Genomic DNA, 13,163 nt, shown 5'->3' with positions numbered 1-13,163 from the left:
CTGAAAATGTCCTTGAGACAGAAGTTGGGGTGAGCAGACAACAACAGAAAACTATGTAACCATCAGCTGGAAAGCAAGGCGAGTCTTCTACTTTGTTGCCTTGATCCCCTGTAGTGAATTTTTAGGAAGATAAGGACAGGTGGCAGACAGTTCTGTATTACCAGGGAGAAAACCCAAGTTGATGAGATCACAGACTCATCTGAGTGTTTATATAATAGGTTACGCTGGCTGTTTTAAAGTGTTCTAACAATAACGTCAAACTTCAAAACATCATATATAATATAGGCAAGTTTCTTATCTGTCAACTATAAAGGATACAATGAACTCCAACAGACAAGGTGGTCCAAATAATTTTGGGGAAATAAGAAGACTACTGACTGGGGGGTGAAATTTATATTGCACAATTATCTTAAGCATATCTCATTAAGTGGGAATGATTCTGTGATGCTTCACTAAGGTGAAAAGGTTTGATAACAAGTACGCCCATGCATGACTTGGTGGGTGTTTTCATTTTCATGATTCCCAATCAAACTTGTAATTAAGAATTTTCTTTAAGGTGAGGCATGAGCATATATAGATATCTGGAAAATAATTTTAAATGGCCAATATAAAGAGAAGGTAAATTTGAGTCTAAGAATTGTATCTGTGTTAAAAACTGTCTAGAATTTAGAAAGTGAGGTGGCTAGGTGGCGCAGTGAATAGAGCAATGGCCCTGGAGTGAGGAGGACCTGAGTTCAAATCTGACCTCAGACACTTGACACATTTACTAGCTGTGTGACTTTGGGCAAGCACTTAACCCTAACTTCCCTTCAAAAAGAAAAAATAAAATAAAATATAATTCAGAAAATTCAAAATCTATGTCAACATACATTGGGAGTAGTTTAAATAGTACTAATAAATGTTAGTCACTTTTTCCTATCGGGAATGATTCATCAACCCACCAACTCAAAAAACAGAAGATTCATGGATTAAGACTAGTAATTTCATCTAGTGATAACACCCAGTTTCATGAACTTCAATATTTAGTCTCAATACAGAATCTCAAACAGAAGTTAGGTAACCCTTTGATCTAGGCTCTAGACCTTTCTTAAAGAGTCAGAAGTCATTTGTCCATCAAGGCATTTTTTCCTTTGAAGGCTCTGGGAAGGAGCAAGAGGAAAAAACCATTGGCTAGACTAGTTTACGGCCTCAGTTTCTGGTATTCAACGTGATCTGGAATTTGGGGACAGGTTCCTAGAGCACAGAATTAAGTCACCTGTGTGAGGCACAGGACACTACCCAGTTTTTCCACTTCCTGTGACCTGGGTTAATATTGAAAGGAACATGTTTAGTAGCATTAGAACAATGCCTTGGTGCCAAGAGATTTTTCCCTAGCATTATATTACGGCTTTATAAAATGGGGGGAAAAATATGGTGATCCTGAGAAAGGGGCAGTTAACAGGTATCCCTGTTCCTGGCTGAAGTGTCCAAGGCAATCTGAATTTTGAGAGGTACCACTCTTAACTGTCCTTCACTGGCTTGTGAGATATCTGCTTGTTATTCCCTTCTCATCTGAAAAGCCAGGAAATATCTTTTGCTCATTCTAAAGGAACCAAGAAAGTTGGATGAACTTTGATGCAGCTTTTTGCTTTAGCAAAAGCAAACTATGCCTCAGGAGAACTCGAGGTCATATTATATAACTTCAACTGGGCCCTCACATGGCTGCAAGGCAATGCTTTTACAAAAACCGTATCAAGTGATATTGCACTCACCATTGCTATTCTTCCAAAACTTTAAAGGCCTCCTCAGGTCCCATGTGCCTTCTAGTCCCCTTACCATCTCAGATTTTACTAAACAAAGTTGAGGTTATTCGCCAAGAGCTCTTTCCTCATTTTATATCATCCTTCTGCTACTATCTCCTCCTTCACATGAGGAGTTCTTTCTTAACAAGGCCAACTCCTCTAAATACAGGATTGAACCTATCCCATCTTGCTTCCTCCTGCAGATTGCCCCCTCTGTGCAAAAGGATCTGTAATACCTCAAGGCAGGTTCCCCATCCCTGCCTTGGGGTTTTTTTTACAATCAGAAAAATGTGAACTGTAAACTGGATTGTGTGGAAGACATGAGCAGCCACAGGTACACTATCCTTGATCTGTATTTCCAGAGAGGCTATATTACTGATGTTACATCTTTCAAGGAATAATGAATGATCCTGGTGTACAGAAGGGACATAACTTTTGTAAAAGAACATGAAAGATGGCATTTGGCTATACTGAATCAAATTCTTTTACACAATCAGCAAAAAACCAAAACCATTAGTTATGAAATGGTAAAGAAGTGATCCATAGTTGAATCTGGCTTGCAAAAGCTAATGCCCTCACCATGGATGCCTTCAACATAGGCCAAGTTGTATCTTGACATATTAAGACAAAGCCCATATAAACTCCGAATAGATGTAAAAGAAGGTATCAATGTCAATAGTTATCGATGTCTTCTTGGTCATTTTCTTTCAAAAAAAATTTTTTTTTGCATCATAACTTTGAGCTACTTTTCCCTGTTTTTGATAACTTCCCCTCCCTCAGACATCTGGTCAATAAGTCCCAAAATATCTTTCTTATATTTATTCTTGTTAGTGAAAATCTCTATAAGTACCTAAGGGACTGTAAGTTTAGGGTCCAAGTGTAATAGTTCCATTAGCCTTGGTGGAAAAAAGTTTTTGCAAATCACTTCCATTTTTCCTTTTGTAGTTCCCTTCTGATTTTCATCCTTGACTTCCTTGGATGACTTTGCTTAGCTGGTTTTCTTTCAAAGCTTTCTTTAGACTGTTTTTATCCTAAAAAGTCTTTCTCTGCTTTATGAGATGATATTGTTCATAACTGTCCATCATCCTTCTTAAAGACTGTTTTCTGATGGTGAAACATTTGACAGTGCCAAGGACATTGGTGGAAAGAATTTCTTTTTTGGGAATTCAGTAGCTGTAATTGCTGAGGAGGCAGTGGCTACAGCACCTGCAAGAACAGTTGCTAGGCTGTGTCTTGACAGGTGCTGCTTCCCTGGATACTAGCTGTGAGGGTGGGGCTAAAGTAGAGTCAGTGGTAAGGGTAGCACTGCTATTCCTAGAGCTCTTAGGCTCAAGGTCTCAAACTAACTGCATAATTTTCTAAGTGTAGTGCCTGGCAAATAATAAGCATTTGATAAATGCATCTTGACTTATTTCTAAGGAAAGATAGCGGACAACTTGCTTGGCACATTCTGCATCCTATTTTTCCCTCAAGGTACTTTGTTGCTATAGGTGGCTTAGTTTACTTGCCTTCTACAAAGCAGCTGGTATTCACCTTATTTTAGCATTTAATTTACATTGGTTTAAATTCTGGATGAAATAATATACCATCATAAACATTTCCAAATTTTAGGTTTACAGACAAAACAGCTTTTAACCTAAGTACCAAAATATTTTTAGGGTAATCAAAAAACCTTTGTAACATTGCTCAAGAATCATAATTTATCACTCAATTACCAGACCTAATATTTTTAAATAGAAGTGACAATTATAATACAATAATTTGATCCTAAAGAATATTTCAAAACAAACTGAATTAAATTCCATTTAAAATGTATATACACTGGAATAATCCTCAGAAATTATGTAGAGTACTGTTCAGGGAAGAGAAGCTCAATAAGCATTGCTGAATGAATGGGCCAGTTCCAAATTCACTCATATCAAATTGAACAAATCATGTGAAATGTCTTAGGTAAAGAGCACATCATTATGGGCAGCATTTCTCATTTCCTTGCAGGCAACTGTCCTACCCTAAGAATACAACACAATTATGAAATATTTTTATATATTTCATAAATATGAAATATTTTTATATATTTTTATCACATATACTCTAAAAATTCATAGTTTAGGCGGCCAGGTAGCACACCGAGTAAGAGCATCGGCTCCAGTGTCAGGATGACCTGGGGATCAAATCCGGGCTCAGATACTTAGCACCACACCCAGAAATAACTGGCCGTGTAACCTTGAGCAAGTTACTTAACCCTAATTGCTTTAAAAAAAAATTCAGTTTAATTTTTCAAATAATCATATAATAAAACCTGACAATTATACATTTAAAGCAAATTTCTTAGTTGAATGTTGCTAGTATAAGACAATACGTCCAATTCTGAAATAACAAATGTACTGATCTAATTTTAAGACCAAGCGAGCAATTAAGAGCAATATATTACTATGATAGATGGGAAAAATTGTTTCTTATATCTGTTTGCCTATAATGAATCACAAAGAAACACAAAATCTTTTGCTAGGCCATTTGTCTTAATAATCAATGACAACTTAAATACTTCAAATGATGGAGAAAATGAAAATACAGGAAGTTTATGCTGTCACGCCTTGAGTATTTTTTTGACAGGTCACTATGGATACTCCATATCCAATCTATTGTCAAGGTCTGTTAATTTTAACTTTATATCACTCTCGAATGTCTACCCTTCTTTCCCAAGATATTGCCACCATCCTGATAGAAGCCTTCAAGGGTTCATACATATAATAGGTCATCCTGTCCACAAGTCTCTCACAACTCCAGTTCATCCTTCAGTCAACCAATAAAGTGATTTTTCCTAAAGTACAGGGTCGAAACAATGTCAACCCTATATTAAAAAATGCCCACTTCCAAGATCAACTCCTAATCATCTGCTTAGCACTGACAGCCCTTCATAACAACGCCCCCTACACACACATACCCCTTCTTTATCGGTCACACGGCTAGGTTGTGTGTGCGTGTGTGCGTGTGTGTGTGTGTGTGTGTGTGTGTGTGTGTGTGTGTGTGTGTGTGAAGTTTCTGAGGCCGGATCCACACCCACATCCTCCTGACTCCAGGACAGGAGCTCCACTCAGTGTGCCACCTAGCCACCCCCTCCCATTTCCTCTTTAATCCAGTGAACCTGGCCCCCTTGCTGTTTCACCAACAAGACATTCCATTTCCTGGCTCTAGGCATTTCCAATGACTGTCCTCATGCAATTTTACCTTCTCCAGGATGTCTTTCCCTATCCCTACTAATTGCAGTACCCCCTCTGTTGATAACTTCTTATTTATCCTTTATATAGCTTTTTGTACATAGCTGTTTGCATGTTGAGTCCTCCATTATAGTGTGAGGTTCTTGAGGGTAAGGACTATTCTTTGCCCCTCTTTGCATTCCTAGCACTTAGCACAGTGACTGGCACATAGTAAGTATTTAATAATTACTTATTGATGACTACTTATGCCCTATGCAGTTCCTCATCAATATATCCAAAATATCTGCATTTTTTCTAACAAGACTTAAGCTATTTAGATCTGACAATTGAAAGAGGTACAAACAATTTGTTCCTCAGATGTGTGTATGTATAATACACACACACACACACACACACACACACACACACACGATTTAAAGAGACTTGTTAATGAAGTATGCCTGTTGAAATGAATGAAAATTTTGACTATTACCAACCACTAGTAACCTCAAATAGCTCACTGGCTTCTCAAATAAAATGAACAGAAAAGACAATAAAGAATGTTTCTCAACATTAAGAAAAAAAAATCCAGATGCTGATTTACATAATACACTCATCACTTGGTTTCTTTCAATAAATATGAAAGTGTAGTACAAAGGTTTGTCTATTTCTACCTATTTATTCTTCCAATATGAAAATAACAGAATATGGGAGGGACAAACCAGTAAAAAAGCAAAATTGAGGCAATTTTTCACCGAAATCTAGGTGGGAGGAAGAAAGGAAATGAGTTCAAATACTTAACAACAACAATATAATATTTTTAAAAAAGTGTTTGATGCAGGTAAATTATTAAAAGATCAGTTGTAATACTGGGATTTTTTGGGGGATAGAAAAAAGAGGGAGTGTAACATATGATTATAACCAACTCTGTACTAACACTGGAAACTGACAGCATGAATAAAATATACAAATAACTGCCAACCTTCAGTTCTGTATTTTTTCTAAATCAATTTTTCCTCCCACCAAATTTTTCTGATGCTAATATATAATAGCTAATATGTAACAAAATAAGCTGTCTTACTTTCATTACTTTTTACCAATATTTCATTACTATTTGCTAATCTCATGGCCACCTTAATTAAAATGACATGAAACAAAAGGAAGAAAACCAGGGGAAAAAAATAAAAGATTAAATAATCAAGCCACATATTTCTGGTTATGGCAGTATGTTTTTAAAAGTACTTTTGCTGGTATATTTATGTTCCTGGGGGATAACCTTGTCATGTCAAGTAAGCATATAAGATATTTTGTACAATGAAATAATATTGTTAACAAAATTAGCTAATGACTTAATGAAATCAGCTAAATAATTTCAAACATTTTCTCTTTGACATTTAATCAAAAATAGAATGCAAGATTACTATTAGAACTCTAGCTTCCCTGTACTATTACTTACATAAAGAATTTCTAAAGAAATACACTTTGTGTAGATTCTGTGAACAGATGCTAAGAACTAACAAAAATTAAGACTACAATTTAGCTTCTGCCATTGACATAATTTTGAAGAATGTTATCCAACCAAAATAGCCCAGAATCAAAGCATTTCCAACAAATAAAAAGTAAATCTATCAAACTGGCAGGAAAAGCTACTGTATGTAGCCTAAAATTTTATTATACCTAACTTTTTAATTTAAACTAACCTTGTAATAACAAGTTAAATTGCTTTCCCACAAGGGCATGGTTCAGCAGATTAATTACAATATGATCTAGAAGAGTTACCGGAATCATTTCGGAGATAGGAGGACATTGCCGGGATGAGACAGGACTGACTAAGTAGCTCTAGAAGAACAGATGGAAGGGCATTACTGTTCTGTCCTCTACCCTCAGGAGTAGATTGTGGGTCCCCATTTGTTGAGCTTCCTGCAGGATTTATGTAACTTGCAAGAACCTGAAAATGAAAAATCACGGACATAAAGAAATGTTCTTAGGTGCCTAGAAAGAAGTCACTGGGCTTTATCCAAAAAATTAATTTGCTGGTAACTACTAAATATTCATTAGAAGAAAAGTGCCATAGGCAGCTAAAAAGAGGAGCTAATTTGTCCAGTGTTATATAAAATTAAAAGTTACAACTATTTATTTATGGTACAATAAACAAAATATTATTCCTTTATTTTAATTTAAACAGAAGTTCCAAATATGAATCACAAAAAGCACTCCCTCATTTTACTAGGAAAAAAAAAGTCTACAGAGAAGAACAAGATATCATATTGTAAAGCTAATGATTTCTCAGGTTTTATTATTATTACTATCAGATAAAATTAAAAAAAATTACAAAGGTTGAGGGCGAGGAAAATCTTAGAAGTCAAAGATGGATAGAGTCAGTATTTCCATCCTGATCAAAAAATTTAGCACCATAGCACACAATATCCCAAAGTAAGTTAATGGGAAAAGTAATAATTTACTCTATTTTTTTCTCTACTTTACCTTCTTTAACTCACTTTATGGTGAACTGGCTTTAAAACCTAGAAAGGTTACTCAAAATAGCCTATTTCAAACCAGTTTTAGAGTTTGTGGTACATAAAAATCAAGAGAAATGCAGAAGATAAAACAATTTCAGATTCTACAATAAGAATGCTGTATATGATAGGGATAACAAGTACTATGTGCTATATTCTGTGTCATTTCCTCCTGCCAACCACCACGTAGAGAAGTCACAGAGAGGGAAGGATATTAATGCTTAGAAGTAGAAGAAGTATTTCAAGTAGTTAAAAAGTTACAACACAAGAGTCAATGTAGTTATGGTGTCCTAAACCTTTAATGAAAATGTTAGATAATGATTTCAAATGTGAAGTAATCACTTTAAAAAACCCACTATTTATGAATAACTGCTCATTGCACCCTCACGAGAAACAAAAATACCTGCAGGAGACAGGTGACATGTTCCTCCTCTAGTCTTTGTTTAGTTAAAGCCTGTTCCACATCCCATCCAGAAGCTGTAGAACCTGTTCCAAAGCCAGTCCCCTTGGCCCAGTAAAGCTGCTGCTCTTCTGTTGATGCATTATTATGTGTACTTGACACTGGAGGCTTAAAAAAAATGATTATTTATAAAGTAGCTTTTCAAACAATTCTCTAAATCTTGACCAAAATAAGGAGGAAAAAGCTAAGGGAACATGTAAGAAATACTGGTAAACTGTACAACTTCTCTTTATACTGTAAGGTTCCTTTTGCTTTTCAAGAAATTTTGTATTTCTGTTATGCCAGCATTGTTCAGGGAAACAAATGTTATAGATTAAAACATTTACTAAATAACCTTTACTACACAAATTCATAAATTTATATTTCTAAGACATAGGTCTGATCATATTCATGCCTCTACTCAAAAACCTTCAGGGGTTCCCTAGGGTCTTTAGGGTAAATTATAAACTCCTGAGCCAAGCTTGCACTTAATGTCCTCTACTATAAAGTTATCAAATATTTTCCTAATTGTATTTCATATTGCTAACTTTATACCAAAATTACTTGTAGCCAAAGTAAACTTGTTACTTGAACTCAGTAAGCTCTCTCCTTTCTCTGAGCCTCTGCACAGGGGGTCCTCCTTGCCTGCAAAAAGAACTTCCTAGTCTCTGCCTCTTACCATTCATAGGTTCACTGAAAGCACACATATTCCATAAAGCTTTTCCTGCGCATCCCTCTCCTACTCTTCCAAGTGTTAGTTCTTTCTTCCTGAAGTAACTTCAGTTTCATTCCAACAGAATGTAAGTTTCTTTAAGAAAACACTTGATATTTGTTTTTGTATTTATAGAACCAAACAGTATCTGAATTGACATAAGTTATTAAAGAGTGCTTTAAGTGATATTTCCTTCTATGAATGTTCTTATAACAATATAATTATATTTAAAATGGAACCTGAAATTGCTCACTATATTACAATCATTTGTAGTATGATTCCATAATTTAAAAAAAAACCTGAGATCCAACGTACCTCTGATTGATTGAGATTAGAGTTGGGAACTCTTGGGGCATGATGGCTTAGGGCAGAGAGGCAAGCAAGGATCAAGTGTACAGCTCCAATTTCCAGTGCCATTCGCCTTAGCAGTACACCATCATCAGTAGTCAATGGTGTGGAGCTAAATAAACTGCGCAGTACATGGAATGGAAGAGTTGGAAGCACATTGGCTGAAGGAGACTGCAGGATATGACCTGGTTTAAGAAGAGAGAAATAATGATTACTAAATAATTTTTAAAAGGTTATTTATGCATAATTAGGTCAAATTTACAGTGATAATAAAATACCAAATCAAATTACTAATAATTTCACTTTCATCTGCAAACCTGAAATATTTCTTATATTCCTCAAATGATATTAAGATTACCAAATATCATCCCTATCAACTATTCAAGTATACACTATGAAAATTATAAATGGTGATAGAACTTGGTGTATTTTGCTTGAATAAGAGTAACTTTGCTGTGTTTTATCAAATGCATTATACTTTACAAAGCATCCACATATCTGCCTGAATCTGATGCTCAATGTGTGGGAGAGAGATGAAACACTATTTTCATGTTTACTTTTTTAAGAAAAACTTGAAACAAAAAATACAAAGAACATAAAAGAGGATTTTAAATTTAATTGCAAGACTTTATTTAGTATCACTTTCTTTTAAAATATGTTGTATAGCCTTCTTTAAAACAAAACATGTCCTATTTGTGCTTTCCTTCTGAACTTCCTTCTCTTCTGTACATTTTAAAAAATGTTTCAATATGCCTCCCCTTTTTGGGTGGTATGCTTCCTCCATCCTGCCCCAAGACCATCCCTCACCCTTGTATTAACAAAAACAAAGAGGCAAATAACCCTTGTGAAAAATAAAGGGTGTCCTAAAAGTCTTGTCAATATTCCTTAAAGTATCTAGGCTATAAAAAAAATTAGAAAAAGTCTAATCAGCCAGATTGGCAATTAGGTTTAAGGAATCCTGAAAGGATTCTTTGATTATCTTTAAACTGGAAAAACAAAACAAACAAAAAAACCATCCCTGAAAAACATTTGTGGGATTACCACCATCAAACAGAAGCCTTTTTATATTCTTAAACTTTAGGATCTAAAGCCACTAGGGAGCACTAGATCACCAAGAACAAAGGCAGAACAAAACACAAGACATTTTACTCTGTCAAGTTTCTCTTTCTTAACTAGCTGTTGACTGATTATTAGACACGTCCAAATTAGGCATATTAAGTGAATTAAACAAATAAAATATCTTTTTATTTTATTTTTTTGTCTTTTTGGAGGGGGTGGCAGGGCAATTGGGGTTAAGTGACTTCCCCAAGGTCACACAGCTAGTGAGTGCATGGTGTCTGAGACTGGATGTGAACTCAGGTCCTCCTGACTCCGGGGCCAGTGCTCTATTCACTGTACTACCTAGCTGCTCCCAAGCAAATAAACTATAAAGTGATAAAACTTACAAAAGATCAAGTAGTGCATATTTGCAAAAATACCGAATTTTACTCGACCATTTATAGGGTTCTGTGGTGTCTTTTCATACAAATTGACTGTTAATTTTAAATACTTACTTCCTTCTCCATCATCTGTTACTCCCAATACCAATCGAAGTAGACACTGGGCATGTTTTCTTTCTTTTAAAAGCACCTCAGCATAACCAGGTAGACGGAGAAACAACCCAAAGGCAGCTAAAGAATGAGCAGGTATGGGAGACATTGTCTGTACTGTTGACTTAATTGGTGGAGGTTCAGCAGCAATGGTCTCTGGAGCTTCATATACCAATTCTCCTGACTGTTCAATGGTTACCCATTCAAATTGATCGCTGTCCTTTGGCTTTTCTTGAGTGGTAGATGTAACTACTGGGGCACTAACCTAAGAAAGAATAAAGTTTTACTATTTTATCTATAATTCATGTTAATATTAAATTATTTCTTCTTTCGCAGAAAATATTGCCATTATCTTAATTAGAATGAAGACAAATATAATCTACAGACAACTACCAAAAATTATGTTTGAAACTATATATAATGAAAACTCTCATTACTGTAAAAATTTAATTGCATTTACTGGATAATGTATGATAACTTTTGCTTAAATACCTACTATGCTGGGCATACCTTGCTATTCGACCCATTTTAGTTACTACTCATCCTCAAAAGCCAAAATCAAAATCAAATTTCTATGGGAAAGTTCTTGATCTTCCTAGTCTTGGGGAATCTAACAAACAATGTTTGTTTCCATTTATTTTATAGACTTATACCATAAGAATACTAACAATAACAATAATTAACGTTTATAAAACATTTCAAAGTTTTTACGGTACTTTACATGTATTATATCATTTGATCTTCCCCAAAATCCACTGAGGCTACTGTTATGTACATTTTATAACTGAGGAAACTGAGATTGAGACAAGTCAAGTGATAAGTGCCTCCAGTCACAAAGACAGTAAGCGGGAGTGGCAGGATTCAACCATAGTTTCTAACTTCAAATCCATAGTTCTTTTTTTTTTCTTTTTGGAGGGGGGAAGGCAGGGCAATTGGGGTTAAGTGACTTTCCCAAGGTCACATACCTAGTAAGTGTCTAGTGTCTGAGGCCAGAAAATCCATAGTTCTTTCAACCACACTATATTGCACCTAATTTTGTACTATATTGGCAGAGTGGATAGAAACTTGGCCATGGAATCAGAATCACTGAATTTTAAGTCTGTCTTCTGACATGATGGCTATGTGATCCTGGGCAGGTCAGTGAACTGCTCAGTGTCCACAGGCAACTCTTTCAGATACTGTATTGCTTAGCAGGTGCTAATCTATACTGATATAGGAAATTTCCCCAGGGAAGAATGAAATCACAGTTCTAGATCAAAACAAAAAACATGTGACTGTATTTGTTGCACAGTCCTCTAACTAGACCATAAACACGAAGGACAAGTTCAATATCCTAACTATATTTCTGTCTTAACCAACAACTTAGAGAAGATATTTGATGTATTTGTTGGATTTAACAGATAATACTCATTTTCTCTTCACAACAACCTGGGAAAAGAAGGGATGTATATGTATATGTCTTTTATAGATGAGGAAACTATGAAGACAGAATAAAAATGTTAGTAACTTTATGAAGCTGGATTAAATGTATTTTGAATAATAATTTTTTATATATTCCTTTCCATGAAGAACAATACGAACTATGAAGATTTAAAACAGAAATCAAGCAACGAAAACAAGGAGGTCTCATTATAAAGAACAAGTTTTGGTGAAATGGACCATCATCAATATTCCTTATATGTGACTGCCAGTTTTAATACAACTCTACAATGTCTGGGTTTGACTCGGTCCATAGGATATTTTGTATGATAAAGTGAATAAAGAGGTCTTCCAGACATTTCCCCTTAAGGGTATTCTTGGGTTAGGACTAAGCCAAAAGGAACAATCCTGTATGTACAGCTAAAAGTAGATCCAAATCTCTGAATTGGTCCCAGAATTTTTGCTCTCAAGAACTTTAGAAACGGGTATTTAAAATAGATTAAATTTCCAGGCATAGAAAATAAGGGAAGGAATCAATGGCAATATCTACCTCAGAATTTATCTAATTCCATCAACTTTACTGAAAGTTATAGGTACTATTAATGGGACAATAAACCACTGTCACATTCTACACTATCACATCCAGAAATAATGAGTCTACCAATTGTATACATCTACAGTGGCAACTAAATTACTATAAATTTTATACACTAATGAAAAAGAGAATACATGAAATAGCATAACTTAGAGAGAACAGTTATTCAGGTATTTTATAAGATAAGCATCCAAGAACTGAAGGGGGGAAAATCCAGATGTCTTACTTTTCAAAATGGAAAAGAACTTCTGATCAATGTAAAGGAAGACTTTGAAGTAGATAAAAACATTAAAATCATTTAGTTAATAACTATGAGTGTAAGGCTAAGTTGCAGTATATAATACAAACACAGCCAAAAGAAAATTTCACAGAATCAGAATATTTGATAATTAGAAAGAAGCTCACAGAAGTTATCTACTGAAAAGTTATACTTATTCACAGTCTTACCCAAAGACATCACTAACCAGCAATCAAAGAATCCCTGCTTAAAGACATCTACATACAAAGTTCTGTCCATTTGTTATTTTATATTGTGTTTTTTAATGGGACTGGAATTTATTCATATTA

The 13,163-nt window shown here is 35.0% G+C and overlaps 1 protein-coding gene across 8 annotated transcripts in view; it reads right to left on the bottom strand.

The window, feature by feature from the left end:
- BIRC6 (baculoviral IAP repeat containing 6) overlaps positions 1-13,163 on the bottom strand; it is a 317,039-nt gene that overhangs the window by 91,638 nt on the left and 212,238 nt on the right. For all 8 annotated transcript variants that reach the window (XR_011165250.1, XM_069072166.1, XM_069072160.1 and 5 more), the window contains 4 exons: positions 10,547-10,847; positions 8,961-9,178; positions 7,898-8,062; positions 6,758-6,926 (listed from right to left, as the gene is read on the bottom strand). Coding sequence is in view for 7 of the 8 variants with exons in the window: in XM_069072166.1 (XP_068928267.1) it covers positions 6,758-6,926; positions 7,898-8,062; positions 8,961-9,178; positions 10,547-10,847 (853 nt within the window). In the remaining variant the exon portion in view is untranslated. The remainder of the gene's footprint in view (positions 1-6,757; positions 6,927-7,897; positions 8,063-8,960; positions 9,179-10,546; positions 10,848-13,163) is intronic.

This window comes from Petaurus breviceps, unplaced genomic scaffold, assembly GCF_028583685.1.
Source record: "Petaurus breviceps papuanus isolate PSGF00001 unplaced genomic scaffold, PetGlider_PUasm1.0 90845, whole genome shotgun sequence".
NCBI classification, from domain to species: Eukaryota; Metazoa; Chordata; class Mammalia; order Diprotodontia; family Petauridae; genus Petaurus; species Petaurus breviceps.
This window is presented reverse-complemented; position numbering and strand designations above follow the sequence as displayed.